Source organism: Leptodactylus fuscus, chromosome 2 (assembly GCF_031893055.1).
Source record: "Leptodactylus fuscus isolate aLepFus1 chromosome 2, aLepFus1.hap2, whole genome shotgun sequence".
Lineage (NCBI taxonomy): Eukaryota > Metazoa > Chordata > Amphibia > Anura > Leptodactylidae > Leptodactylus > Leptodactylus fuscus.
The window spans coordinates 155,041,722-155,068,412 of NC_134266.1; the positions used below are offsets into that span (position 1 = coordinate 155,041,722).

The window sequence follows — 26,691 nt, forward strand, 5'->3', positions numbered from 1 at the left end:
GGGCACTAACAAGCCACTTTTATATACTGAGATGCTGTGTCAGGGCTCTGACTCAACCTTTGCCCCAGGTGAAGGAACATTTATCTACAGCTCTAGCTTAACCCTTTCCTGTTGGGCACCATTCCACTACAGTAAATATATAGAATTTAAACATGGCGGCCGTTCAGGATCACCCCTGATTGCAGACATTAATCCTTTAGAAGCCTTGGTCAAATGTGATTTTTGGAGGCGATCTGTTACCCGGACAGCTGGGATCCTATTGAAGGGTCACCAGCATGTCTGCAATACAGTTCAATTACAAGAAGCCTGTCAGACTGACTTATATTTCTGGTATCATTTATGCTAGATTTCTGGAATAAATGGAATCAGGGCCGATGACCTCTTGCTACACACCCTTTTCTGAAAAGTGGCGAGGGTGACACAGAAATGAAAAAGTTTAATGATCTGTACAAAACCCCTGCCTTCTACACCAGAACACTAGTGTACAAGGCATAATAAATCTGCCCCATAGTTTCATGTGATATATAAAATGTTGCGGTTAAACACCTGCTGCCTGTGTTAGGATCATCCAAGACTTTCTTGACTTCTTACACTTGCCCAACTTACATTCCTGAAGTCTGGAAACAGAACTGGAACATTTGTGCTCAGTTACTTGGCTTATTTTCATATTATTAGATACAGCCAGCACAATAGTGAAGATGGAGTAAAAAGAGAAAATACAGTTGCATCTGGAAGAAAGCCAGCACAGATGGGATTAAACTAAAGAATGAGAGAATGGAGAATTGTTTGTAAACATTATGTTACAGTCCTGTTACCTAAAGACATCTCTGACTTGTTGTCTGCTGGTAGCTTTCACAGGACAGGCATGGTCAGGGTGAACGGAAAGTAAATGCTGTAATGTGCAGATGTTAGTAATACAGCTGCTTAGCACATTTGGCTGTAAGATCTGCACGTGATAAAGTTTATTCTGGCAAGTTCAAGTAACATCAGAATATTTTATTTTCTTTAAGTTTGGGAAAATTAGATAATTTAAGAAAGACTGTTGACTGGATACATGTAAGTGTAACGTCTCTGCCTGTTTGGGTCTCTGCGTGCCTTACGCTCGCACGCAGGAGGAGAGTTCAGTTTGATTCTTTGCTTAGTGTTTTTCGTTGCACTGTGTGAACACTGCTCTATCTCTGTAATTGAATTTCCACCAAACCCATCTCCTGCAACTTGTTTCCCTCTGTTCATCAAATGGTTAATTCTAGTCTTGCCTGGGTGATTGACAGCCTGTCTTCCAATCAAGCCTAGCCCCTTAACGACCCATGAAGTAATAGTACCTCATGGATGTAAACAATCCACGCTTCGCAGTGCGGGCGTAAATGGAGCGGGTATTAGTTGTATCTGACAACTAACACCCTGTTCCGTAATCCCACATCGGACCTGAGTGCCGATTTGGGATTTTAACCCATTGATTGCCGCGATCAAACATGATTACGGCAAACAACGGGTTGCGCAATGTTATCGGGGGCCCTGGCAGCCCTCGTGGCGAGATCAGGAATTATTCCTATAGTGATATAGTAATTCCCTTACAGTAAGTGTATGTAACCAGCATGCTAACGTGAGACATACCAACACTTGTGTATGTGTAAAGATCTTCTTTACATATGGGTAGTGCTTATTGAAAGAAACCACAGAATTTCAATGTGACAAAAATTATGAATCACAGTTTAGAAATTTCTAGCAAGCTCTTGAAATGGATTTGTGTCCTAATTATCTAATTAAATAGACTTACCATAAGCAGGTATCATAGAGTGAGCGGAGTGTGCCCACTACTATCACAGTGAGGAGCCTGCTGCTCTTTCACAGGGAAGATCCCCTCCTGTACCCATCACCATTTAACTATACTCATTTAGTTCCTGGGATAGGCAGAATCCTAGCTGTATGTTGTACTCATTGTGTACGCCATGTATTAATTGAACCTAACTCTGGGAATTGATTGAGAATGATCATTCAGCTGATAATAAGCCCATTTACAAGGCCTTTAAAGCTTTACCCTGGTAGGGGGCCGATAAGCTTCATAGAGCCCAGGACCCATGGTCCTCTTAATCTGTGCCTGCTTTCATTCGTTATAATTGGCCAGTGTAAATGTCCTCCTAATAGGTAAACAGATAAGTAAATGCTCTGTGTTTCCTGGTTATATTCCTGGTTTATTGCATCATAACAAATACAGATTATCAGCAGTATGTTTTTGTGTAAACTGGGATGTACTACTAATAATCAATAATACTGCTTGGGGGAAGAACAAGCATGGTAGGGATCATTCCTCCCTCTTTGTACCTTACATTGAGCAATGTAAAAAAAAAAAAGCACTGAACAACACTTTCGTCAGCTGATGTAATAAAACTATTAGGGTGCATTCACACTGAGTAACGCGGGGCGTGTATCACAGCCGTACACGCCGGCATTACGGCAGACTAACGAACACTTCCCATTCACTTCAATGGGAGCGCTCGTAAACGCCGCTGTTACGAGCGCTCCCATTGAAGTGAATGGGAAGTGTTCGTCAGTCTGCTGTAATGCCGGCGTGTACGGCTGTGATACACGCCCGGCGTTACTCAGTGTGAATGCACCCTTAGAATGCTTCTAATATTAGTTATGTACCAGCCTCTATTGTTTGTTGTTGTGATTTATATATATACTGTCTATAGAACCTATGCAGAACATAAAATGTTTCACAAGTTGTGACATATGATGTTTGTTTGATTTTCTTTTAGATATTTCCAATGCCCACCAAAATTTGGCCTTTTTGCTCCAATCCACAAGGTGATCCGTATTGGTTTCCCATCTACCAGTCCTGCAAAAGCTAAGAAAAGCAAAAGGATGGCCATGGGAGTGTCAGCGCTCACTCACAGTCCTAGCAGTTCTTCTATCAGTTCAGTGAGCTCAGTTGCGTCCTCTGTTGGCGGCAGACCCAGCAGGAGTGGCTTGGTAAAAACCTGTTCCACCTAATAATAACGTATATTGCTGAAAAATAAAAATTTTGTAATATGTTTTTAAAATCTTTTATCCTTTTAGCAATTTTTCAGTTTGTTCTTGCTCTTTATGGAGAATAGGGTTCTGTTCTGATTGCTGTCCAGTGTCTCCTTCATAGCGTTTGTTTGTCATTTTACAGCAATGCATTCAGCATTATTCTTGTTATTATAATGAAGAAAAGCTTGTTGGAATCCTGATTTACCCCTCTATGTTATCCGTGTTCATCCCGTACTGATTGGGTCTGTCATACCACAGATACAGCACAAGATCATGACTTGGGAACACAAACTTTGATGCAGATATGAACAGAGCGCGGCCTGGTTGTCGCCAATAAGAAGGCTGGCTACTGCTGACATAATTTACTATGATAAAGTTTTGTCATCCTTTGACGTTTCGCTGATTTAGTATATTACTAGTACAATTACTTATATGGACATATGCTTTTGTAACACATAAGATGGTTGTAATAGTGTGATTGTAGTAGTAGCCATTAACTATTTCTAATAGGCGATGTAAGAAGATAAATAAGAAAGAGGAAGCGCTACTAGTAAATTTTCCTGCTTTGCAGAAAATTTCAGGTCAGGGAGGCTGAGACATTGTCATACCTTACTTGTACTATGTAATCAGACTGGCCCTTGCCTTAATATACAGAAAGATGAATGCTTTTAAACTCCTTTCAGCTTACAGAAACATCATCACGTTACGCACGGAAAATCTCTGGTACGACCGCCTTGCAGGAGGCTCTGAAGGAGAAGCAGCAACATATTGAACAATTATTGGCTGAGCGAGATCTGGAGCGAGCAGAGGTAGCAAAAGCCACCAGTCATATCTGTGAAGTGGAAAAGGAGCTGACACACTTGAAAACCCAACATGAGAAGGTTTGTACAGGAGACGCCACAAGATTTTCCTGTCTATTGCTGGAGGGATCATGTCAACTCCACTACTGGGGTAAAGAGCACATGTAATATGTAGGAAGGTGCCAGACTTCAGCTCTCCGTGCAGGCTTAAAAATAAATCTGCTTGTACGTGGGTCAGTTTAATATATTTTCTAGTCATGAAAACATTTCTGCTGCTATTTTTATGGTGACATTTCCCAAAAAAGAAATAGATGATAAGAGTAATTTAGAATACATCGGATGCATCCTCTTTCCCTGCCCCTCCTCCATATTTTACAGCTTTACTTGGGCTAAGCATATCTAACATATGCCTAAAAGAAAACAGAAAAATGTTATTCTGGCTGGCACAGATGTAATAAGTTTAGAAAGTAGAGTATTTGAAGACATTTGAACGGATTGAAGATCTAGCTCTTAAAAGTTCATGAAATGCAGATACCACAAGGACACATTCACTGCCCAAACAGCACTTTGCTGTTCATCAGCTACTTCCGCTTGTTTTTTGCCATGTAAAAGCTTCTATAAATGGCCACATGAGATCTTCTATAAGCTTTTGATGTTTATATCCTACACCAGATGTTCTTTTTGTAGATCTTGGTGACTTTTCAGGTCATTGTAACAGCTGTTTGTGATCAAATTAGTCCATGTCACCAGATAATGTTACTCTAACAGTCTTTGAGGGTTCTTTAGACCTACTATAGTGTCAGTGTTGTGTCAGTGTATCAGATATTAGTGTATATTCTAATTGTTCACCATTTGCCTTGTCTCATACATTGTTCTAAGTGTTTATTATTATCATATTTCCTGCAAACAGTCCACACACATGAGAAAGATATTGGCGGAACAGCTACTGACCGTAACTCATCCACACACTTGCACATCGGTTTGTCTCTATGTGTGCAAATAGTTAACCACTGACATGACTACGTGTAGTGACTTACCTCCTACAAGTGTAATCTCCGACATTATTACTGGCAGCAACTTACCTCCTACAAGTCAGCCACTGACATTATTACTCGAAGAGACTTACCTCCTATAAGTTAACTAATGGCATGATTACTGGCAATGACTTACCTCCTACAAGTGTAACCTCTGACATTATTACTGGCAGCGACTTACCTCCGACAAGTCAACCACTGACATTATTACTGGCAGTAACTTATCTCCTACAAGTGTAACCTCTGACATTATTACTAGAAGAGACTTACCTCCTATAAGTTAACTAATGGCATGATTACTGGCAATGACTTACCTCCGACAAGTCAACCACTGACATTATTACTGGCAGTAACTTATCTCCTACAAGTGTAACCTCTGACATTAATACTAGTGGCGACTTATCTCCGACAAGTCAACCACTGACATTATTACTGGCAGTAACTCACCTCCTACAAGTGTAACCTCTGACATTATTACTGGCAGTAACTCACCTCCTACAAGTGTAGCCTCTGACATTATTACTGGTGGCGACTTATCTCCAACAAGTCAACCACTGACATTATTACTGGCAGTAACTTACCTCCTACAAGTGTAGCCTCTGACATTATTACTGGTGGCAACTTATCTCCGACAAGTCAACCACTGACATTATTACTGGCAGTAACTTACCTCCTACAAGTGTAGCCTCTGACATTATTACTGGTGGCGACTTATCTCCGACAAGTCAACCACTGACATTATTACTGGCAGTAACTTACCTCCTACAAGTGTAGCCTCTGACATTATTACTGGTGGCGACTTATCTCCGACAAGTCAACCACTGACATTATTACTGGCAGTAACTTACCTCCTACAAGTGTAGCCTCTGACATTATTACTGGTGGCGACTTATCTCCAACAAGTCAACCACTGACATTATTACTGGCAGTAACTTACCTCCTACAAGTGTAACCTCTAACATTATTACTGGTGGCGACTTATCTCCGATAAGTCAACCACTGACATTATTACTGGCAGTAACTTACCTCCTACAAGTGTAGCCTCTGACATTATTACTGGTGGCGACTTATCTCCGATAAGTCAACCACTGACATTATTACTGGCAGTAACTTACCTCCTACAAGTGTAACCTCTAACATTATTACTGGTGGCGACTTATCTCCAACAAGTCAACCACTGACATTATTACTGGCAGTAACTTACCTCCTACAAGTGTAACCTCTAACATTATTACTGGTGGCGACTTATCTCTGATAAGTCAACCACTGACATTATTACTGGCAGTAACTTACCTCCTACAAGTGTAACCTCTAACATTATTACTGGTGGCGACTTATCTCCAACAAGTCAACCACTGACATTATTACTGGGAAAGACTTACCTCCTACAAGTTAACCAATGGCATGATTACTGGCAATGACTTACCTCCTACAAGTGTAACCTCTGACATTATTACTGGCAGCGATTTACCTCCGACAAGTCAACCACTGACATTATTACTGGCAGTAACTTACCTCCTACAAGTGTAACCTCTGACATTACTACCGGTGGCGATTTATCTCCGACAAGTCAACCACTGACATTATTACTGGGAGAGACTTACCTCCTACAAGTTAAGCAATGACATGATTACTGGCAGTGATTTACCTCCTACAAAGAAGAACAAAGAATTAGGCATGTTCAGATCCAGCATGTTTCTTCCCCTAACTTCTAACTTTTGTGGACAACTGGAAGATCTTATTAGAGATGCAGATCATTGGATTTTCCCAGCAGGTTCAAATGATATTTTTGTAATTATTTCCTATATTTTTGCTTTCTAGTATATTGCAGAAGCAGAAGGCAATCTTCAAAGGGCACGCTCCATGGTGGAAAGCACACAGAAAGAGAAAATTGAGCTACTTAATCAGCTTGAAGAAGAAAGAAGGTATATTCAGATTTTTCTTTATTTCTAGCAGATAGCAGCTACTGCAGGGGTGTCTGTCCTGCTATAATAGGCCCAGGATGGTTATGAAGGCAAAATCATAAACTTATTTTAAACATTATGAGTTTTTTTGTGATAATGTTTTACAATGTCAAGGAACATAGACATATTTGCACACATGCTTTTGCATGTGTGGCTTTAGACTGACGGTGTTGCGTGGATTCCAGTGTTTTATCTTTCAACTGCGAACATTAAAATTGACACCATTAGACTTTACATGTGCTTAAGGTGACTTGACAAGGCACCGATTCTGAATAATATTTCAACCCACTATTGCAATCTTAGTCCTTTATTGCTATTTAAAAGTAAAATTAGAATAATTTAATTATTAATATTGCTACACAGCTACTACTTGGGACTAGCTGCTGGAATCAGAAAATATGCCAAGCCCGGCAGCTTAACCAGCCCTCAGATGGCATCTACGAGGTTAGAGGGTGAGATGGCCACCCCCGTCAATCCCGGTTTTCCCACAAGGGGTTGCTATGGCAACCAGAAGGCCAGTCAGCAGCCTCCTGGTTGTCTTTCCCTATAGCACATAGGGTACATAGAAGTATTGCAGTACATTATGCAGGGGATCAAGAGATCCCAGGTTCAAGTTCCCTTCTGGGACAGTAAGAAAAAAAAAAAAGAAAACGTTTTCAAAGTATCTAAAATTAGAAAAAAATAGAAAATAAATAATGTAAACAAATAAAATAAACATATTAGGGATTGATGTGCGCATATAAACCTGTGCTATCCCAATATAACATTACTTATCCCATATGATGAACACACTAAAGAAAAGCAAAAAAAACCCAAAATGCTGTATGCAAATTATCGTGTTTTGGTCACTTTGCATCCATCCAAAAAAAGGAATAAAATGTGATCAGAAAGCGGTGCATAACAGAAAATGGTACCAATCTAAACTACTTTTGTCTTACCAAAAAGGAACCCTCACATAGCTCCGGCAACCAAAAAGTTATGGGTGTCACACCCACCAAATTATTTATTTTCCCAAAATGACGTTAAACATAATAAGACTGATATAAATATGGTATTGCTGGGTTGTAATGACCCACGAAGAATAACCATGTCATTTTTTAATATAAAGTGAACACCATAAAAAGAAAACAAAAAATACTGAATTGTACTTTTTTGGTAATTTGGACCCCCCCCCCCCAAAAAAAAAAAACAAAAAAAAAAAACCATAAAATAAACATAATAAAAGCAAAATATTATACTGTATATTCCCCAAAATGGTGTTAACCAAAAGTACAACTGGCTACATTGGCAGAGAAATAAAAAAGTTATGCAAAGATAGAAAATGACAAAAAGGAGCAGAGCCTTAGTGCCCAAACTCCCCTGCAAGTTTATGGGGTTAAACATAGTTGCATATTGGTAGTTACCAGCGCAACATTTTATTTTGTATGTTTTAGACTAAGGCTACATTGTGATTTTGGCTGCAACTCCCATCATGCCACCAAAGATTGCAGCCTGAGGTGCCCTGACTGTCACAAAAGGTCAAGCAATGTTTGACATTTTTGCTACTAGAAGTCACCCTCTGGGTCACCATGGGACTCCATTCACTAACATGATTGAAAGAGTTGCAAGGTGACCCAGCTATCTTTGGTCCCACAGTGGTAGTCGTAGCCAAAGTCACCATGCAAGCCTAGCCTTAGATTAAAGCTTTAAGTTACTCATAGACCTTAAATAGGTAGGTAATAATAAAGCTCACTTACATAATAATTGCCTGTAATAAGTAGCAATGCAAACAATATATGGTACTATGATAATGATTAACATGAATGTGTTACTATTAAATTCAGTTAACCAGGTGGATGGGGCTGGAAAAAACACTCATACTTTTTCCTTGAAAAGTCAATTGCTTGTCCCCATTGACAAAATCCTAAAGGAAGCAATTGAAAACATTTTAAAACATTTCATAAACATTTAAAGAGGACCTTTCACCAACTGTACAAATTCTAGATCTTAGTATCTGTTACTAGCTGTTTATTTACTGATGCCAGTACAGTTCGATTTTTTTCTCTAGCCCCCACCATACCTGAGCTACAAGTGCAGGTAGTATTGATGCCTGATGTGCTATTTAAGCTCTGCAATGTCAGAAGGACAGTGTCAGTCAGGGGGATGGGATTCACTGCTCCAATCAGAGGCAGCCAGTGTCAGAGCTCAGAATCACACCCCATGCCTGCTCCTGCCTGACACTGCCATTTCACAGTACAGAGCCTAAATAGCAGGCACTAAAACTAAAGCATTGATTGCGTGGGAATGGGGGGACTACAATATGCTAGAATCAGTGGAGCCCCAGCTATTAATTGATCTTTAAAGAGGACCATTCACTACATCCACCAACTCTTTGCATTCTTCAAAAGGTGACAGTCCACTGCAATGGGAATTTTTCTCTCTAGCTCCTGCTGTTCCTGAGCTTTTGATGTATAATGATGGAGGTCTGCAATTGCGTCATACTCCCAGCAGGCACTCCCTGGTTACATTGGTTTCTCATTGTGCAGCCATGCTCTTCCTCCTGCTGTTGATTCACCTGGGTGCGCCCTGCTTCTCAGCCACTTGAGAGTTTAACATGCACACCTATAGCTCCTTCACTCCATCTCAGAATGATCTGGTCTCTTTATACCTGCTTAGTCATCTGTACAGCGTCTAAGAAACATAGATTCTTGATTGGTCCAATAGTGCAAAGGTTTCCATTTTGTGTTCCTGCTTGATTGTCATGTATTGACCTTGGTCTGTTTTCGGACTCTCCTACTGATTCTCCTCCTGACTTGCTGTTTTGCTGTGTATGACCTTTTGACTTCCTATAACACTGCATCTTTGCTGCCTGCCCTTGACCTTCGTACAGGACTTGACCACTCTCTCGCTTAACCCTCTGGTGCATCACATCGCTTTTTCTCTGACCTTTTGGTCAGTTACCACTTAAATTTTGACCACTCATAGCCCCTATACGAGTCAAGGGGTGAAAACTGGTGAGGCTACTTGGCCCAAGGTCAAACCCAATTATGTGAGTACATGAGTCGCTGTTTTTTACACAATTCTGTTAGTTTCAGCACCACTTCAGTACTTAGGGTTTCTGCTGTAATTTCTATCATAGGTAACAGAAATGATTGCTCAGGAATGGTGGGAACCAGAGAAATTGCCAGAAATTGTAAATAGTTAACGTTGGTTGGTAAAGGTTCACTTTAAATCTAATGTAAACTTCTTCATAGGTACCAGTTTTATTGTTTTATGTATACATTATAATAGCGGAATTAAAAACATAACCAGAGATGCAATTTGTCCATTGTAGCAATGACCAAGTAATGTACATTTGAAGAATTGAGTCTTTGCATTATACATCTTAATTTTTTATTTGGAGAAATAACAATCTTTTTCAAAATTTAGGAAAGTTGAAGATCTTCAGTTCAGAGTGGAGGAGGAATCTATTACAAAAGGAGATCTAGAGGTATTGTTTGTAGCTTAAACTTCAGTTTCTACAATTCTGTTGAGGTGTTGAAAGACTTATGACATCGGCATGTAAGAGTTCCTGTTCTATGTTCGCTCTATGAAAGCACAAGTCTACCTCAAGGTACTAGTTCTTTGTGGTCTACTGATGTAAACCATCAGTAACCTTTATCCGCATCATTTGTGAACACTGAATAAAACATTCTGCCTGCCATGATATAATTTTATTTTATTTTATTTTTTATACTCTTTACAGAGCTTGAGGTGTTCAGATAGTGATACTTTACAATAGACTTCCTCTTATTGAGGAATTTTTGAAGCCTAAATTCTTGAACCTTAGTGTAAAGTGTATTCTGTTCCTTTACAAGTGCATTGATTTCTTGTTATTGAGTAAGTTCTTTGGCGCACATTAGGAAGAACATGAAAATGATTAGTATGTTTTAGAGTCAATGTTTGAAACAATCAATTTGATTGCCACTAAGGCCATTGATGGAGAAGCATGTGACCAGAACCGCAGGGTTATTCAATGAAGACTGTTGCCCCTCCATCACCAGCCATGTTGGGAACAGAGGGCCATACATGCAGTGGTGCATATAGGAGTAAACAAGCGGCAGTAATATAGTAAAGGAACACTGGCACAGATTATTACTATGTACTGTTTCCACAAAAAGTGGCCAACCATTTTAATTCTATTTTATTGGGGTTAAATATGGGTCGCTTTCTTCCAAAGCTAGTGACATGCCTGACTATTGGTAGTATTGTAGTAAATGGGTCTGACCTGTAATACTGTGCACAACCTTTAGGCCTCATTCACACGGGGCACGATATGGCGTATTTTGGTCCTGATTTTGACACAGGAAATCAATGGGCCTATCCTGGAGGGTGCTGCCGTGAGGCGAACGCCGAAGCTGAATGAGCCGCGGAATCTGCCTGAAGAAAGGGCAGCTCGCTTCTTTTTTCCGCTAGCGTGAACAAACCGCTAGCGGAAAAAAAAACACTAGCAGTTTGCATAGACCTCTATTGTGAGGGGGCAGATTTTGAGGCAGATTCAGTGCAAAAATCCACCCCCTCTTGCCCCGTGTGAACGAGCCCTTAGACAGGTATGGTGTTCATTTTGGAAGAAAGTATTCCAGGTCAATCCTGGACAACCCCTAAAACTGCATTTCTTAAGTGTACAAAAATACAGATGTAACTGATTTTAAGTGTAACTGTCAAGGTATAGTTTGCTGCATATAATCAGAAGTGTATAGGAAATGTATGTGCTCTTCTTTTCATTTGATCCTCCTTATCCTATATTATTTGCATGGTCAGAATGTTAAATCTCTTCTACTCATGGACATGTCATTGATGATCCCCATTTATTTTGCACTCGGCATAGGAAAGCTTCTCTTTACTCATTAGCTTTCCATTTGTGTGAAAACAAAGATCACAGCAGAGGGACATTGTTAGCATTTCTCTTACTTGGACAATTGCATACATTATATGGTCTGTTAGGAGTGGGGCTGAGATCAGTGCCACATTTAGCCAGTAGAGTGTTATAATATAGGTTATGCTAATTTACCATATGTTTCTCAAGATATTCCCTTTATCCAAGAATGGGCATGTCATTTACAATGTCTCCTTGTTTTAAACATGCAGTAAATTATAATGTATACTTGTTCCTGGTGCAACACGTATTACTATAGTCACAAGAAGTCTCTAGTACTGCTATATTGAATGTATATCTGTACTTAAGACACAATCATCTACTTGGTATCTTATCTCTGCATATTTCAGTTATAACCATGTTCTTTCAGCCACAAAAATCTGGCACATTGGCCCTTAGTCACAATGTCCCCATTCTTTTTAGTTCATCCTCCCCGATGGCCCCTTCCATTGACATTCACTTGAATAGAAACACATTGTGGAATGACATTCAAATGCCTTTCTTGGGAATGCTTCCGGGCTCCAAGATCATATTTCTAATTGACGTAGTAAGATACTTTACTCAATAAGATATTTTTAATCTGTTAAATCCAGGACCTCAATGTTGTAGAACAAATCAGTCACATTATTTGAGAGATATTTTATCCATGGCAAATGTAATAGTCCCTGAAGTGTTAGATGGTCATTGCTGATGTGCTGGGTACAGATCGATGATAGTCACCCACTGAGTATTTGCCAGCATGTCAGAACTCTGCAGAAAAAGAAAGTTTTAGGCATGTTTAGGCTGGAGGTTGAACAAAATGGTAAGTTTGTGCCAATGTTAGGACTGAGGGATGTTGGAAAGATTGTTTCAAGATTACTCAGCAGCTATGGTTGTATATAGTGATTTCTAAGAGTAAGATTATTAGCAGTGGATCTGTTTTCATTCCTTGAATCCTTAAACGGATTATCCCACTTTTGAATGCTACCACAAGAAAAGCGATATCCCACATTCCACAAGATAAGAGTTTGACCCCAGGGGTCCTTTATACGGCATTTCCATGGGCTCATACAATTATTTTTCAAGAATTCACTAACTGAACATTGTTAACTGAAAAACATGAGTAAATAATCTTTTCAACCATTTTTTGGTAATATTTATGTTTTAAAAAACATCCAAAATGGGAAATCTGATGTATTTATGATACACATACCACTTAAACATCAAAGCAAAACTAGGCAGCGTTGTTGTTTTAAAGAACCTGTTCATGACTTTTAGCACACTAAGTACACAGGTCCTTAGTACCCAAGGTAGCAGTCTACTAACGCTGTCTGTGGCTGCATGTAAAATAAATTATGTACTTATCCGGAGTAGTACACCAATGCACATGTGCCAGACCGTGGATACACACAGGGAGGCAGATGTTTACTTTCCTGACTTCAATGAAGAGGTGCGCAGGAGCAAGGTCACCAGAGATGAGTCCATTGGACTCACCTCTAGGTAAGTAGAAAGTGTTAAATTTTAAATTGAAGCCACAGATAGCTTTAGGAGTGAACTATTTGGGACACTAGACCACTGGTCCATAAGGAACTGTAAGTGGTTTGGTGTCTGAAAAGTCAGTGACAGGTTCCCTTTTAAGATTCTAGGAAATTCGAATCAGCCTTGTGATGGAATCCTAGAAACCTACTGACTTACATTTGGGGTAGCTACAGTAACATTCGTTAATATGTATGTGGTTATCAGTACATTACCAGCCTTTTCTGGGATAACACAGCAATGGTCTGTCCTCAGGACAAGGCTTCAATGTAAGATAAGGATCCCACTCCCAGGACTCTGAATGATGAGAGGAATTAAAGGGAATCTATCAGCAGGAAAAGCGGGATTAAACTAGTTCCTTATAGAGCTCAGAGTACAGTGCTATGTTTTTATTGCAGAATTGCTGCTTCATTTTGATGTAAATCAGGTTTTTATTTCTATGGAAATGATCCAAGAGTGCATTGGGATCATATAATGTGACTGAGCATCACTGCTAGCTATTCCCCACACTCATTTACCCTCCCGATCAGAATGACCGCAGAGGAGCTTTTACCTCTTTCTGTTTCTCAGAGCTCTGAAGTGTGAGGCATGCTGTACTGCGCATGAGCACTATAAGATGCTGTGGTTGGTTTAGTCCCAGTTTTCCTGCTGACGGAGTCCCTTTAAGTGGCAGCACCTGGCACAGCCCATATGAAATAATAATAAGGTTCATAAAATCCATTTGAGTGTTTCAGTGAGCAGAGTTGCAGTACTATATTGCAGAAAATCCCTTCAGGCTAATGCCCCAGATAGTGAGTCACAGCCAAAAAGTCACAGTTTTTGTAAATTGCAGCTTGTCAATTATTCCTCCGGAAACATTGGTGTTATACTTATAGGTATAATAGGGACAAAAAGTCCAAAGAGGAAAACTTTGTGGACTTTCTGTGAAAAGCACTGGGGAAATAAATGCAATGATTTTCTAACGCGGTGCTATCTGCAGCGCTTTTTGGCTGCGGCTTGTGGGGCCTTACCCTTAAGGATTACTATTTGCTTTTTCCACAAAACTCCTATATACAACCAGTTGTTGTTACCCAGTTTTTGGAGGCTTAGAAATCAAGTTAGGAGAGTTACTGACTTGCGTAAGCTCTTCAATGTACATTAATTGCATCTGGTTCTTCTACCAATGTAACTTGCCAGCCATTATCTTATGGGATCCAGTGGATTTTTTTTATCCTTTCAACAGTATCCTCTCTTGTAGATGTTGGATGATGCAACTTTTCACTCGTGCTCTCTCTCTTTCCTATTCCGTGTGTGCAGACACAGACGCAGTTGGAGCATGCCCGAATTCGGGAGCTCGAGCAGAATCTACTGTTTGAGAAGGCAAAAACTGCAAAGCTTCTCAAAGAATTAGAGGACAAGAGGGTACAGTAAAATGGAATCAGTGACCCCCTGCCTGAAGTCCAGTGTGCTTGCCAGCTTCATTTACACCCCTTGGCCTGATTTTTTTGCTACACATTGTTTCTGCCCATATTTGGCTTAGAAACATTTTATTTTTGCATTCACTTTTTTTGTACCCTAAATAAGTTATTATTTGCCAACCCTTTATAGACTTAAAGCAGTAGTACTTTAATGTGCTCATTTCTGTCCAGTTGTTTTTTTTTTCTGTATTTTCTAAGTATTGTAAAATTTTCATTATGCAAAGTACATTTCGTAAACCAATAAAACTGAACAAATGTAACTATTTGGACCAATAATAGGCTGCGTTCACACTAGCGTTGGTGTCCGACAGCTAGTGTCCGTAGCTAATGTCCGCAGAAGATTTTAGCATCGGACACTAGCTGTGTCCATTTACAATTTCCATTATTTTAAATGGGATATCATGTAGTGTCCTTTACTGTCCGTGTCTGTCCTTAAGTGTCCGTTTACAAAGATGTCCGATTTTTCAAGCGGACAGCAAAATCCTACATGTAGGATTTTGTAAACATGTAGGAAATTGTAAACAAAGTTAGTGTCCGATGCTAAAATCTTCCGCGCACATTAGCTACGAACACTAGCTGTCAGACACCAACGCTAGTGTGAACCCAGCCTTAAGGTACGGCCTGTTATACACAGTACTACTGCTTTTAGTTTGTTGCAGAGCACATGGATTCATTGGGTTTCTGCATTAGCATTTTATACATCTTCATTACCGCATTGATAACAAATGAGCTCCATAGGTATCTGTTAGGAATTCAGTCTGGCTCATCTTAATTGGCATCATAATTTACAGTAACAACCGTAACATGTAATATTTTCATTTAACCCAGTCCAGTCTAGCATGAAATTGTATCACGGTTCAATAATATTCGCCAGTGCTATAATCTCTTACATTGATGAACATGGTGGCAAATGTGTAGCTTGAAACATTTTTTGTCTCTGGTTCAATGCTTTTTGTGGGACAATCACCTATTGCTCTGTTCACACTGGTAAAATATTATTATATTTTTTTAAGGATTTATGACAGCTATAACATACCCATTATGATCCAGTTGAAGGATGTTGTTATGATTCTTATGTACAATTTACTCATAACGGGTCATTCAAATTTGCATTTTTATTGGATAGACTAGACCAGCACAGAAAGCTATAATGCCATAAGTGTGAACAAAGTGTAATGGGTGGCTGCTGTTTTTTTTTTTGTTTGTTTGTTTTGCTGAATGTGATTACATTTTGCTAGAAAGTTTGTATTTGGAATGAGTTCCCGCTTGCATATTTTTGTGATTAGTTTTGTATTTAGAAATAACTGACCATGGTGTATTATTTGGAAGATCCAACACGATGCATATAACAGTCCAATTTTAACCTATTGCCGACATGGACTACTATTACAGTGGATGTCAGCACTTTCAAAATGATAATAGGTCTCCGCTGTATTACATCACCGACCTCATCTGGACGCTGCCATGTTTAATGTGATTGCTGTCCCCTGGAATGAGATCCAGTGGCGCTGACCTGTAGTGATGACAGGAGGAAGCCCATTGATGGCCAATCTTCAATGTATTTCCATTACAGGCTGCCTACAACTACATTTAATAGAAGTGAATGGATTTCACAATACACTGCAATATATTAGTAGTTGTAGTTGTATAGTGGTGATCAGCCCACTAGGCTATAAGTCCATAAAAAGAAAAGTAAAAAAAGAATTAAAGGGAGTCTACCACCTCCCCCACTAATGACTCTTTATCTACTGGATGTAAACAAAAAATGAACAACAGAATTTTGATATATTTTAACTAAACAGTACAACACCTATATCTAGAAGTTTTTGGGGTCCTTAGAAGGGAACATCCTTTTAAGTAAGCTTGCCACAAATATTTAGCAAAGAATAGTTTTTTTCCCCAAACTTGTTAGCATCTTAAAAGTTAAAAAAATAAAAATAAAATAATTGAACTTGCCAATATTAAAGAGGTTTCTTAGTACTTACAGTATATAGTATTGACCTATCCTTAGGATTGTTCTTTAACATGTGATTTATGGAGGTCCGACACCTGGGACCCCCACATATCAGATGGTTGTAGTGTTCAGTTGAGTGATGTGGCCTCTTCACTGAACACCAAGAACAGCAGGGGTCGTGCATGGCATTGCAGCTCAGTCCCATTCACTTGAAAGGGACTGAGCTGCTGCTATACCATGACTGATGAACATAATGTCATTGGTACAGAGAAGACCCATAGTAATCAAGATTCCTGCAGCTTCTTCAAACAACTTATTGTGGGGTAGAAGGGTAATTTGACTCTTCTGAGCCCAATGCAAAATATGTAATGGGACACCCATTCACCATGTGTTATCAATAATACCAATGTTTTCTTCTGTTGTAGACAGAACTTTGGGCGCCGGAAAGCTTCAGGGCCTAATAGCAATTGCTACCTCTGCACCCTTATAGTCTGACCCAATTGTCAGACTCCCACAGATCACATATTGATGACCTATCCTATGGACAGGCCATCAATGTGTAAATCCTGGTGAGCCCCTTCAATTGACCTCTATATAATTTAACATTGCGGGACAGTGGACCAGTAAACCATCTTTAGCACCTGAAATGATCACAAGAAGACAATGAGATACTAAAATGTATATGGGTGCATAAATGTGTTCAAATCCTGTAGTAAGAAATAATAATTCAATATTTAATACAAGACCACTTAGTAAACTGGCAAGTACATATTAGGCCCTGCATAGACTGCCCAAAGTCCATGTTCTGCTATCTTAGCTACTGCATTGAGTTTATGGGCTCTAAGGACCATATATCACCAGTTCCCAAATTGAATGTAGGTGCTGAGGCAAAAGAGCAGAATACCAACTACTTAAGTACAAGCCACAGCACGAAATTCAGAGGGTCCCTTAGAGGGGTGGAGAGTTCAAAGATGGCCCATGTGTTATTTCTACATAATTTATAGAAGGCCTCCTTACCAAGTCATAAAATCTGATTTTGCAATATTCCATCAAAGTTGGATTTAGTAGTCCTCTTATGTAGATAAGTACAGAAATCCATATATGGGCCAAGAAGTCATATGATATACATGCAAGCATCACCGCTAGCGCCAGTGTTTGGATGCAGTGATTGTGTGAAAGGTGTATGTGATGTCATCACTGCAGGACTGGTGGGACTGGCCCGGGCCACTGTAACAACAGTGCTGGAGCCAGCGGGTGATTTAATGGGTAATTTATAGGCTACTTTTTCATTATTTCATACCATATTCAGCTTGTTCTTAATTTCTTTAGAATCTCAGAAAATCCCTCTATATACCGAAGCACTTACTGCCACTACTTTATGGAAGGTCATGGCCCATCAAGTTGAACTTTACGACAAAACTGAGAATTATGGGATTCTGTATTTTTCCATTTTCTTTCAAAATCTGGCTTAAATCTAAAGTGCCACATTCATTTCAATTCACTTATTGTATTTTTCATTTCTTAACAAGTACCTTCTAACACCCAAGCTTTATGGCTCATTGAACTCTTTTTACACCAGGGCTTTTTTTTTTTCAGTAATTTTTTTTTTTAATGTAATAGTCTGCTAGCATTGATAAAACATGTAAAATAATGCCAATAAAAGTCATTTACATATTTATAGTAACACTGAGCCTAACCTTAACCCTTGGTGTAAAATAAAATCACTAAATTTACTGTTTAAGCTTGGATGTAGTTTTAGTATTAGACTCTTTAGTCCTAGCTCCCATAAACCACAACAGTTCATTCGTTTTTTTCTTTACAGCAGACAACTGTAGCAGAGCAGACGAGGATTCAGCAGCTGGAAGAGGAGCTTAACCTTCGTCGCAATGAGATTGAAGACCTTCAGCACTGTTTAATGAACTCTAGTCAGTCAGATTTACCGGAACATAAAATTGGGCTTCAGACGGAGGCCTTGCGTTTACGAGACCAACTTCTATCTGCTAGCAGGGAGCATCAAAAGGAAAGCAGTCAGCAAAGAGATAAGTATGAAGAAAAGATGAAAAGATATCAACAAGAAATTGAAAAATTAAAGACTTCAAATGAGAAGCATGTACAGGAGATCGGAGAGCTGAAGAAAAAGCTAGAGCAGGCTACAAAGGAGAACATAGGCATGATGGATAGTTGGAAGTCTAAATTGGACAGTTTAGTTTCTGACCACCAGAGATCTCTAGAAGACTTGAAAGGTTCATTGGTTACCAGTCCTGACTCCCAACACAAAGAAATAGTTGAACTTAAAGCTAATGTGGAAAGCCTAAAGATGGAGCATCAACTAGAAATTGAAAACCTTAAAGCTAAAAATGAGATTGAAATAGCAGTCCATGTCAAAGAGAGGGAAACTCTCAAAAGTAAACTTCAGGAAATCAGGGATGAACTTGAGGAAGGAAATAACAACTGGAAGACACAGCTGGAATCAAAAACCAATCAACACCTCAAAGAGCTTCAGGATATTAAAGACAAGTATCGAGAGGCCGAGAAGCAAGTGTGTGACTTACAGAAGCTGCAAGCTGAATATAATGACCAGACACAAGCCATTGCCTTCCTAAAAGAACAGATTTCAGTTGCTGAAAAGAAAATGCAGGATTATGACATGCTCCAGAAAGCAGACACAAGGAACATCCAAGAGATCCAAAGACTACAGGAGAGAATTTTGGTCCTGGAAAACAAACTGCAGTCAATGGAGGCGCTTCACTCTTCACAAAGTCCTAATGTGGGATACTATGATTTTCTGTTTTCACTAAATACTTACATTAGTATATGATATTTGTATTGCTAAAGCTACCCTCATTTAATGTCCTTTGTTCTCATCCATCACTGGATGAGAACAATGGAAATAAAATAACATAGCTGTTACATAAGTGGATCAGAATGGGTAATGTCTCTCATTAGGGAGAAACGGTACAGGGACTTATTATTCCCTGCTAAGAATTATGCGTAAGTAATATGCAAATAAGACCTTTTGAACTATAGATTATACCTGGATTTCAAAAAACCTTAGGGCATAATCTGGGAATAATAGCCAAGTCAGTATAACTCCTCCAAAAGGAAGAGATCCCCTTAGCTTTCTTTGAAAACCAGTCATTAATCTTTAGGAAGATAACTGCCAAAAGGTAGAACTAGACTTAAATCACGAAAATCTACGCATTAAACATGCTCAAGATGTGTACTCATCCCAGGCAAAAGGTAGATGCTAGCTAGGCAGATAATAAGTATTTTTAATTCAGTACATTATTAGAATAATAAAATTTAAGATGACTATGTAACATTGATTTCAGTAGAGAGGCTGCTGACTTTTATATAATTGATTCTATAACCAAGTAGAGGGCAGCTGGAGATTTAGAGTCCTGCATTCCTAAATAGTCTCTGACCTCCATAAAGATTCACTATATGGAATTAATCAGTAGTCACAATAGACTTTATTAACATATAGAATAAAAGCTGATATTGTCAATTTACATTCAATACCAGAGTGAAAAAATAAGTTTGGACATAATTGTATTTTTGTGTTTTGCAGATGATTGAAACAAATGATATTTCAGAAGAAAAAATAAAGATGAAAAAGACAGTGGAAGGTATATTCACCTGAATTGTGCGTTTCATACTAATTTCTGATGGACCTAAGTACTATGTAAATTATTGCTGCCTCAGAAGTCCTATACAAGTGAATAGAGAGACCTCCACATGTGCAGCCATCTCTTCTATCAGACACTTAAGGCATATGTTCTGGATATGGTCCTGATGCCAAGAGGGAAAATCTCCTTTTATGTATTAATGAGAAAAATATACAAAATACATTACCAGAAGATATCTTCAAATTATGCATTAAGGACAAATAATACATACTAGATATACAAATAATATATCAACAAATAAAGGAAATTAAATACATATTAAACTTAGTATCCATGTGGCAATCTCAGTTGTTGTTTTCAGCAACGTAAGGAACTAAGGAATAGCATTTTCTTGACAAAATAATTAATTCATAGCTTAGAACTTTTAAATAAGCCCTTACTATATACCTCTTCTGGAGCAAGTACTATACAACTTCTCTTTTGGAGCAAGTATTATACACCTTCTCTTCTAGAGCTAGTACTATACACCTTCTCTTCTGGAGCAAGTACCATACACCTTCTCTTCTAGAGCTAGTACTATACACCTTCTCTTCTGGAGCAAGTTCCATACACCTTCTCTTCTAGAGCAAGTACTATACACCTTCTCTTATGGAGCAAGTACTATACACCTTCTCTTCTAGAGCTAGTACTATACACCTTCTCTTCTGGAGCTGGTACTATACACCTTCTCTTCTGGAGCAAGTATTATACACCTTCTCTTCTGGAGCAAGTACTATACACCTTCTCTTCTAGAGCAAGTACTATACACCTTCTCTTCTAGAGCTAGTATTATACACCTTCTCTTCAGGAGCAAGTACTATACACCTTCTCTTCTAGAGCTAGTACTATACACTTTCTCTTCTGGAACAAGTACTATACACCTTCTCTTCTGGAGCTAGTATTATACACATTCTCTTCTAGAGCTAGTACTATACACCTTCTCTTCTGGAGTCAGTACTTTTCCACAGCGTTTTTAACATAAACTATGCAAGCATTTCCGCAGGTATAATTGACATGCTGTTGCAAGCAAAAGTGGAGCTTCAGCCTTAAAAAGGTTTTTTTAGAAGCACATTGTTGAAAAAAACCAGCAAAAGTGTGTAAGAGACACATTGTCCATACTTTTTTACTTACATTTTCCTGTATAATAAAGCCCTATGTGTCAGTGAAAACCTGCAGAACTTCATTTGAATAACCCGAGTGAAAAAGATGTTTTAGTCTACAAAATCACATGTACGATAGACAAACAAAAGTGTCTTTGGTCCTAAACCAGGGAAAATAGCCCGGTACTGAAGTTGTTAAGATACTATACATCCTAATATACATCTTTAAGTGAGGACTCCTTATTAGTAATTCATGACGGTTTGTGGGCTAGAAGAATAATTTTCTCTTTCTGTATTTAGATCTGCAACTCAAACTTAGTAAAAAAGACAAAGAGATTTCATCCATGTCTACGCATATTGAATCTCTAAGGGCTCAAATAAATGGTAAGTTAACATCTTTGGTGACTTCCAACTTAAAGGGGTGCTCTGAGTCTTCTTCATTATTTACCTTACACACTCTCTACATAGTAGCAGCTGTGCAAGGTAGTGCAGTTTTGTTTGATTTAGACTGAGGCCCCACATTGTAAAAATGAAGCTTTTTTTTGTTGCAGGTTTTGCTTTAGTTTTTTGACGCAAAGCCAAAAATGGCTACAAAGCAATAAAAAATATATAGGAAGGTCTTATACTTTTACCTGCTGCTCAGTATACTCCTATCTTTGGTTTTTTTAAAAACGCAGCAAAAGCTACAAAAATAAAAGCTGCGTTTCTGCAATATGGAGCCTTAGCTTTAGACTGAGTTCACGCAGAGTTTTTTGGTTAAGATTTTGATGCGGAATCTGCCTCCAAAAACCGCCTCACAATAGAGTCCTATGTAATCTGCTATCGTTTTTTTTTCTGCTAGCGGAAAAAAGAAGCGACATGACCTTTCTTCAGGCGGATTCCACCTGAGAAAAACAACAGGAGTCAGTGGGAGGCGGAAAAAACGCTAATGGTTTTTGAAGTGGATTTTGAGGCGTTTTTTTTGCAAAAACCGCTTCCAAAACCACTAGCGTTTTTTTTCAAGGTCCATACACTGTGCTGGAGGAAAATAAATAAATAAATAAGTAAATAAATAAATTAAATAAATAAACACCTCAAAACAACACTCCAAAAAACGCCTCATGTAAAAACTCACTTCAAAAAACCTTTTTCTAATTCCTGAAGCGGATTTTTTCCTCTCCAAAATCTTCGGCAAAAACATGTGAACCCAGCCTTAAAGGGGTATTCTGTTTTTGTATTCTTTTAATTGGTCCATAGAGCCTAAAATGATACAATTTTCTAAAATACATGCCATTAAAGTTCTGCTCGCATACATTTATTTTATCAGTCATGATATATATTTCTACAAAATAAAATAATCCGGCTAACAGAATAGGACTAAACATACAAAGCCTCTAGAACCATCAAATAGGAAAATCAACAATGTAAATTCTCAATGATGAATTATTATACTATATAACTTTTCATGTAACCTATAGCACTTGAAAGCAAATGCAAATCAGGGGACAAGAAGGTGGACTCATTAGTAAAAGATAATAAAAAATTGGAAGTGGAACTAGAAGCTTTTTCCAGAAAGTCCCATGATGCATCAGGCCAGCTTGTAATGATCAGCCAAGAATTACTCAAGAAAGAAAGGTGAGTGAAACTCAGCTATGACATCAGAGTGCATATCAGTTTCCTGTGTTCTTTTATTTCTTTATAATATACTAGGGGAACACTGTGATTGTGCGATGATATTTCTTATTGCGTACAGTAGTTACTGTTCCTTTCTTGCTTCTAAAAAGCTTAGTCGATAATTGATCAAAAACAAAAAAATACAAAACATTAAATGTCACCAGGGGTCGTGCCCCAAGTTAAACTTTTGCCTTTTGGGCCTCCCATACGGCATAGTGCCCCTTTTCCTGGCGCCCTATTTTCTCACAATATAATGTCCACAAGTGGCCACCAGATAGTATAACATCCCGCAGTACCCCCTCCACACACCATAAATAGGTCCGATGTACAAAATTATATAATAAAATATCTGTAGGAAGTGGAGCTCCAATTTCCTTGTATGATGTTGAAGAAATGCAATGTTTTTGGCTGTTGTGGTAACGCAGTGGAAAAAAATGTTGTGTGTTACAGTACCTGCAAAGTGAATGAGATTTTGTTTAATCTTATCAACACATTGAGGGGAAAAACCCCTCAAAAACTCCATGAAAAATGCTGTGGGGAAAAAAAAGTGTGCTTTTGACGCTTTTTTTTCTGCAGTTTTTTACAGCCTTCTTTTACCACATGTGGCCTTAACTATAGAGTTCTAAATCACCTGCCTCTGTTCACACAGCCCAACAGAATTAATCACATTCTAGCAGCCACTAGAGGGCACTGCATAGTAAATTAAACAGCAGCCATTGTAGTTTGAAAGAAGTCTCTCAAAAGTAAATTTGTTATAAACCTAATCACAGTACATTGTAGAGGTGATTCTACACTCTCTAAGTACATACTGCATTCAGCTTTGGAGCCCCATTTTCATATACATATGAATAAAATGGTGATTTATTAAATGAAAATGGGCTCCAGAGGGTAATTTGGAAACCGTATAATCTGCTCTACAATGTATTGTATGTACAATAAGGTTTATAATGAATTTACTGCTGAAAAATTCCCTTTGTAAGGCTAAGGCCCCACGTGAACGCATTGCGGTTCTTTCCGCTGCACTTTTAAGAGAAAGTTCACAGAGTTTTCCTCTGCGGACTTTCTCTTAACATTATATCTACAGGAAAGCCTCCGGCGTTTCTATAGATATAATTGACATGCTGCGATTTGCAAAGCCGCAACGGCTTTGCAAATCGCAGCGTGCCCGCACTGTGTTTTTTTCCGCAAAGTGGGCATGGGATTCGGATGAATCCCATTCCCTTTGCTTGCACTGTAAAACGCCACAATTTTTCCCGCAGCGTTTCCACCGCGGACAAATCACGGCGTTTACGTCCCGTGGGGCCCCAGCCCAACTAATTTTGTTGTATATTTTATATTACGGGCAGATAAAAGAATGGAATATTAGCTGTATAAAGAAATAGCGGCTACAGGCTGCTAGAAACAAAAAGGTTTTTCTTCTTGAATTTTGTATTAGCAATACCACTTGGCATGTAGATGTATGTAGGGCCCTAGTGTCAGTCTTATATATCGAATCAGATCTGAGAAATATACAGTATAGAATAAAAAATGAGCAATATAGCTTTTATTTTGGCACAAAACGTATGTAAGCCCTAAATGACCATATTTTCTGCTTGTCACTAACATGCCAGGAGTCTAAACGAACTAAGAGCGTTACTACTTGAAGCTAATCGGCATTCACCAGGACCAGAAAAAGACCTGAGCCGAGAGGTCCATAAGGCAGACTGGAGATCAAAAGAACAGAAATTAAAAGAAGAAATCAAAGCACTTAGAGAAAAGTTAATGGTTTTGGTGAGTTAATTAAAAATTGTAGCTGATTTTTTTTTTTTTTTTTTTAGTTTTTTGTTTTACTTTTGAAAGATCTATAGGAAAGGAATAGGCAAATAAGTTCTCCTTCATGAAAAAAGGAAACTCACTCAAGCTCCTCCTTTTGGAGTTTTCCTTTTTCTATCAAGGACAATTTATTTGTCTATTCCTTTCCTACAGTTAGTTCTCCTTCTGACGTACATCAGTGACCTCACACACAGACAGACCAGTTCTCTGCTTCACACTGATGAGGAGCATTAGGCTGTGTTCACACAGAGTTTTTTTGTTCAGGAATTTGGTCAGGAATAGAGACGAGCGAGTAGTATTCGATCGATACCATGCAGTAAACGCAGTAAAAATTCAATTCCCCTCCCACCTTTCCTGGCGCTTTTTTTACACCAATAACTATGCATGGGAGGTGGGACAGGACTAGGACAACGTAGGCATCGAAAAAATACATATACAGTCATTGGCTGGCTAAATCAGCAGCAATAATAATAATAATCATACTGAGACTTGGGCATGTTAGGTGCACCCAGGCATGCTTCCCCTGCAGTCCCAGTTGCATTCCAGAGGTTTTGGCATCATTTCCTGAGGTGTCATTGTGGACTTGCTGACTCCAATTGGTCGAATTTTGGTTTCCCTGAAACGAGCATGTTTTTCCCATAGACTATAATGGGATTCGATATTCGAACGAATAGTCGAATATTGAGGTCTACTTGAATCGAATTTCAAATTTTCGAATACTTCACTACTCGCTCATCTCTAGTCAGTTTGCTGACCAAATTCCTAACCAAAAAAAACTCAGTGTGAACACAGCCTTAACCTCAAAACAACTGTTTGCAGATGGGTTTCTTATCTTTTCAGAAGAGATGTTCTGGTTTGGCTTTATTCCCAGACAGTATCACTAAGGCTAGGTTCATACTAGCGCCCAGTATACATTCGGGGTTTCCGTCCCCCGAATCCACTTTAAAAATGCATTTTTCAGGCGGAAACTGGGCAAAAAAACCTGCAGACCCCATTCTAATCTATGAGGTCCACAGGTAACTTGCTTTTTTAAGTGGTTAGCTTTCTGAAGAACAGAAAGCTGAAGACTAGTGTGAACCTAGCATAAGTTTCATAGAAAACCAGGCATTGATCTATAGACAGCTACCTTCCAAAGGTGAGTTTTCTTTTTTCCTTCAAGGAGCACTTATTTGCATATTACTTTCCCAGAACTCCTATTAGAACATGCATGGTTTGTTAAACTCGACACAACAGAAGGTGTCCTGCAAATGAAACAGCATTTTCACATAACAAAAAATAAAGAGGAATCCGAGACGGTGCAGTTTTCCACAGCTGATTAAGCCAAGATGAATGATCCTAATCGGTGGTGAGTCTCAAATTGCCGAGTCCATGGAATCCGCAGTAAGATTGAACAGAGAGCTTATTTTTTCAGCATCCTGCTGCGATCTCTGCCTCTCAGTGAAGAATCATAGTGGAATCCGCCCAGGGGTGAACCTTCCCCTTTCGCCGCCCAAGCTAACTGCAGAAAGCCGCCCCCCCCCCCCCCGCCGGGAGGAGGGGGCGGATCGGGGCGTGGCCGGGTGGATCGGGGGCGTGGTCGTGTGGATTGGGGGCGTGGCCGGGTGGATCGGAGGCGTGATCGAGTGAAGGGGCGGGGCTTAGCCCCGTTCGCCGGCAGAGAGTAGGCCCGGAGACTGCCTGCTCTCTGCCTGAGCGTGAGGGGAGGCTGCCGGAGCAGCGCTGCTCCAGCGGCCTCCCCAAACCACCGCTCGGTGATAAGCCAGTCCAGGACAGCTTGTCCTGGACTGGCTTAGGTTAGCAAAAATGCCGCCCTCCCTGAGGCCCT

General features: G+C 39.2%; 1 protein-coding gene across 3 annotated transcripts in view; it reads left to right on the top strand.

Moving 5' to 3' along the window:
* CLIP2 (CAP-Gly domain containing linker protein 2) overlaps positions 1–26,691 on the top strand; it is an 84,594-nt gene that overhangs the window by 52,397 nt on the left and 5,506 nt on the right. For 2 of the 3 annotated variants that reach the window (XM_075264866.1, XM_075264865.1), the window contains exons 5-14: positions 2,760–2,973; positions 3,699–3,896; positions 6,671–6,774; positions 10,222–10,282; positions 14,519–14,623; positions 18,456–19,400; positions 20,205–20,262; positions 21,702–21,785; positions 22,859–23,015; positions 24,665–24,824. In XM_075264866.1, coding sequence (XP_075120967.1) covers positions 2,760–2,973; positions 3,699–3,896; positions 6,671–6,774; positions 10,222–10,282; positions 14,519–14,623; positions 18,456–19,400; positions 20,205–20,262; positions 21,702–21,785; positions 22,859–23,015; positions 24,665–24,824 — 2,086 coding nt within the window. The remainder of the gene's footprint in view (positions 1–2,759; positions 2,974–3,698; positions 3,897–6,670; positions 6,775–10,221; positions 10,283–14,518; positions 14,624–18,455; positions 19,401–20,204; positions 20,263–21,701; positions 21,786–22,858; positions 23,016–24,664; positions 24,825–26,691) is intronic. The other variant, XM_075264867.1, reaches the window with a different exon arrangement.